The 4,866-nt window shown below is 37.5% G+C and overlaps 1 protein-coding gene across 1 annotated transcript; it reads left to right on the top strand.

Moving 5' to 3' along the window:
* Nucleotides 1-3,142: 3,142 nt before the first annotated feature.
* On the top strand, nt 3,143-4,284 carry LOC110093041. Its single transcript, XM_020817790.1, has 2 exons — nt 3,143-3,797; nt 3,875-4,284. Exons 1-2 carry the CDS (start codon nt 3,143-3,145, stop codon nt 4,282-4,284), a joined length of 1,065 nt encoding a protein of 354 aa, XP_020673449.1.
* The last annotated feature ends 582 nt before the right edge of the window (nt 4,285-4,866 follow it).

Below are 4,866 nucleotides of genomic sequence, written 5' to 3'. Positions count from 1 at the left end.
ATATCTATATGGGGCCCTTCTTCTTCGTCGTTGTAGCTGTTGCTCTTCGTCAATAAATTCCTCTTCTTGTTCTTGAAATTTTGGTTGATGTTGTGTCGCATTAGTATACTGTTGCGATGTTTGTCCTCCCATTAATAATATGTCTTGCTGCGAGGGGGAGGTCGGTAACCTAACACTTGACATCCATTCTAGGACTGCAATAGGAAAAAATGATTGCGTTGTGGGATGTTGAGATGGTGTACCATAATATATTTCATGTGGACTGCGTTCTTGTACAGCAAATGTGCTCAATGTTGTTTTGATGGCCCTGCCCCAGTCATGTCATAGGAGGTAGACGAAATATGCATTGAATGTCTAGGTGGTTCACGCTCAGTATTTTGGCAGCGTCGACTTCTTGTGGATCTAGATGGAGCATCAGAGGTTGTTCTTCTTGCTCCTTCTGCCCTAATTTGGCTCCTCTCATCTGTTGTGGTGTCAAAAGTTGTATAGTCGATATAAACTGAATGTTGCACTCTAGCAGAGAGTTCGAATACCTGGTCAACTGCTAATTATAATGAACTTGCATTTTGTCCTTGATCCCCCGCCAATGGCTCTAGAATAGCAGTTGAATGTATGTAGTAGTCAACCTACAAGATGTGATATGTTTATTAAATTATTCTTTTTAAAGAACATGTTAAAAAATATATTAAATAATTTTACATACCACTAATCATTCTCTTGGAGATCGAGGGAAGAAAGTCTCTGGTGGCTCTGTTTGTGGCTGCAACAGATAAATCGATGCCTATGATCTATACCACCGTAGGTATGTTCCTAACTTTCGATTACATTTGCCTTCTGGTAGAGTTATTGCTGCAACATATGCTCGTATTTCTTCCCATAGCGCAAGGTAATCCCGATACTGAATAGTCCAATTTAAATCTTCTCTACATATTCCATCAATCCTTCTAATATTTGGTTCCATCGGTGGAACATCAGTGAATTGTACTCCCCTAAATTGCCTCATAACATGGTCAGGTAGATGCCACTCGGTACGCTTCCAGCTAATGAGGGGCACTCGAGCACGCCATATGTCTCTCCCCTCCAAACATTGGCTAGGCAAAGCTGCAAGGATCTCATCCGTGTATGGAGTCATGGTCACCTAGTATCAATGAAGTTAAAGATTATTAGTGATTCTTGATATTTCATAAATATATTAGGAAAAAGAGTAAAATTTTGTTTTACCTGACTAAGTCTTAAACCATCAAATTCATCACGATATGTCACCGTGTTTCCAGATGGGAGCTCACGTATCTGATATTCAGCCCATCTATATTTGACATAATATAATATTAAAAATAATCATTTGAGTATAATTTATTGTAGTATTTATATGTTCATACCTGCAACCAAGTGGTATGCCACCAAAATCATGTATCTGTGGTACACGTAGTGTGGGTCTTCCAATGTACAATCGCTCTCATGGTCAAACTTGTAGTAATGCCACACATCCAGCAATATAAGTGCGTGTGGGCCTAGTAACATTACACAACTCTTTATATAGATGCGCAAGTACAGCACTACCAATATACATTCTACCAAATCTTTCAACATTCATAAGTAAGGGCAACCACTGTAATGAAACATGTGATCGCAATGTGTCTGATATCAAAAAGCACCCAATCATGAAGAGGATATAGGCCCGAAAATGATGAAGAAAAGGACCGTGACCTAAGTCTTTATATGAATCTCGGTAGAATGTCCAACGGAGCCAATGTAAAGGGAGCATTGACTCTAACTGTGCACTACCCATCCTGAAGGTGGCAATGTCATCTTCATCACCTGGTGCATGATACACAGTATCACTGCCTGGATGTGTACCAAGCAGTTCATCACAACATTCTGGCCAGGATTCCCAACGACGACCTACACCCACCACCAACGACGGATATAAGCGGGGTCCCGCGGGGGCACGTGCCCCCTCCGCGAAAAAATAAAAACATCGGGCAGAGGTATTCGCTGCCCTAAAACTCTTCGGCTTCACAAATCGGAGAAGGCAGCTCTCGCTCTCGCAAGTCGCGGCGCAAGCTTCGTCTCTTCCGATTCTTCCATTTCGCGCGCAGAGATAGATTCGTTCGGCATAGAGGTAGATTTGTTCGTCTTCCTTCTTTCATTTCACGCACAATCTTATGCATTTGATGTAGCCAGCACGCTCTCGCCTCTCACTCTCGCTCTCGCAGGTCGCAGCGCAAGCTTCGTCTCTCTTCTTCCGTTTCGCGCGCATACAAAGATAGATTCGTCATCCTTCTTTCGTTTTGTGCACATTCTTCCGCTTTTGCTCCAGCCAGCACGGTCGACTGCCTCCTCCAAGATTTGTTCGGCTGTTCACCGGGTAACTTTGTTTGAGTTTTAAAATTACATATCCTTGCTTGTTAATACTCCTCTGCTTCGTTCTTAACGAATCAAAACAGATTCGCCTCTATTTTAGGTTTTTAAAATGTTTCGTGTTTTAGGTTTTTGATTTTTTTAATGGAAAAATCTGATTTTTGATGTTTGATGCTGATCTAATGCTTTTCATGAACAGCAACCTTCTGGTTCTGGATTACTTCTGATTGCTGCTGACATTCACTCGTTTTTTTTTTTTTGCTTACCAAATCAGTGAGAACAAAAGAATTTTAAGGTAAATTTTAATTTATCAAAAAGAACTACAGAACTGGTTTTAGTTATGATTTAGTAGTAATGCACAAGCTCCATAGCTTCATATGATTTAAGTTTATATGAATTGTGTATAAAATTGTTAAGAAGAATTGTATAAATTATATGATTTAATATGAAGAACCGTGTAAACATTTATTTGAAGGTTGGATAGTTATCTATTTCTATTCCGTTATATGCAGGTTGATCTTGTTCATCTATTGCTACTTGCTAGCTCGTGATCAATAACTTCGAGCTTTATGCCTTTATCAGCTAAGGTATTGTTAGCATGTTTTAGTTATGTCATGGTTTTAATTGAAGGTTCTATTTCTATTCCGTAAATTTGTTTATAAGTTTTGCAAAGTTTGATGCTTCATTTGCATATTTTGTAGTTTATAAGTTTTGTTATTTTTTAGTTTATAATATATATGAGTTTTATTTGTTTTAGGTAGTTTGAATTTGCATAAAGATTATGGAAAAGTATTTTAAGAAAACCTCTCAATCTTGTCATTCTTGCGCATCGACACCAACAGTGGATTTAGAAAAAAATGAAGATGAACAAAGAAATAAAAGGAATCGAACAATTGGTGAATCATCAAAAAGCACGTTAACAGATATAGATAATCTTCAATCAGATCCTGGATTACGTATACCTATTTCTGAATTTAGTTTTAACATTCGTGATCAAATTCGAAGATCATATTTGCAAAAAGGGCCATGTCAGCCTCGCAATCATGACTGCCCTAAAAGTAAGTTTGGAATGAAAGACCGACGTTTCAATCCGAGGTGGTTTGATAAATACTCTAGTTGGTTAGAGTATAGTATTCAGAAGGATAAAGCATACTGTTTGTATTGTTATCTTTTTGGAGTAGAAGGGAGAGGAAAAGAAGATGATGAGGCATTTCGTAGAAATGGATTCTCAAATTGGAAAAAACCAGATAGATTTGATCTTCATATTGGAGGACCTAATAGTGCTCATAATAATGCAAGGCAAAATTGTGAGGATTTAATGAAACAAGATCAAAATATACACTTTGCCTTTCATGTGCAGTCTGATCGAACTACAAATGCATACCGTATTCGCTTAAATTCATCTATTGATTGTGTGAAATTCTTATTAAGACAAGGTTTGGCTTTTCGAGGGCATGATGAGAGTTTTAACTCTAAAAATCAAGGAAATTTTCTTGAACTGCTTCAATTTTAGCTAACCATAATGAAAATATAAGTAGTGTTATACTGAAGAATGCACCTGAGAATTTGAAATTAACTGCCCCTGATATTCAGAAAGATATTTGTAGAGCTATTTCCCTTGCAATTACAGACTACATAAAAGAAGAAGTTGGTGATAGTTTCTTCTCTATTCTTGTTGATGAAGCTCGTGATATATCAGCAAAAGAACAAATGGCTCTTATTATACGATATGTGAATGAGAAAGGTCAAATTATTCAACGTTTTTTGGCTATTGTACATGTTCCTGAAACTTCAGCTAGATGTCTCAAAAAAGAAGTTGAACAAGTCCTTTCAAATTATTGTTTGTCTCACTCTAAAATTCGTGGTCATGGTTATGATGGCGCGAGCAATATGAGAGGAGAATTCAATGGGTTTCAAATGTGATGAATATTGTTGGTGTTTCATGCAAACACCGTGATCAACTGAGAGAGAAACAACGTGAGATGACAATAAGTGCATTACAGAATGGTGAGGTATTCACTGGAAGAGGATTAAATCAAGAAATTTCTCTAAGGCGTGCTGGTGAAACAAGATGGGGTTCTCATTATGAGTCACTGATTAGATTGATTACAATGTTCTCCTCAGTTATTAATGTGCTTGAAATTATTTTGGAGGATGGTATAAGCTCTGAACAGAGAGGAGAGGCTTATGCTTTATTAGATTCAATGCAGTCATTTGACTTCTATTTTTGCTTGCACTTAATGAAAGACATTCTTGGAATCACTGTTGAACTATCAGAAGCTTTGCAAAGAAAAGATCAAGACATCGTGAATGCCATGTCTTTAGTTCAAATTTCAAAAAATAGATTACAAGACATGAGAGATAAGAAGTGGGATGAATTCATTAAAAAGGTGGCTTCCTTTTGTGTTGAACACAATATTATCACTCCAAATCTAGATGATAAATGGGTTGCCCGTGGACGACCGCGACGTAGACTTCAAGAAATGACAAATTTACATCATTACC

The sequence above is a fragment of the Dendrobium catenatum genome, unplaced genomic scaffold, assembly GCF_001605985.2.
Source record: "Dendrobium catenatum unplaced genomic scaffold, ASM160598v2 fragScaff_scaffold_655, whole genome shotgun sequence".
Lineage (NCBI taxonomy): Eukaryota > Viridiplantae > Streptophyta > Magnoliopsida > Asparagales > Orchidaceae > Dendrobium > Dendrobium catenatum.
The sequence above is the reverse complement of the archived record's forward strand: the minus strand, read 5'-3'. Positions and strand labels throughout refer to the sequence as shown.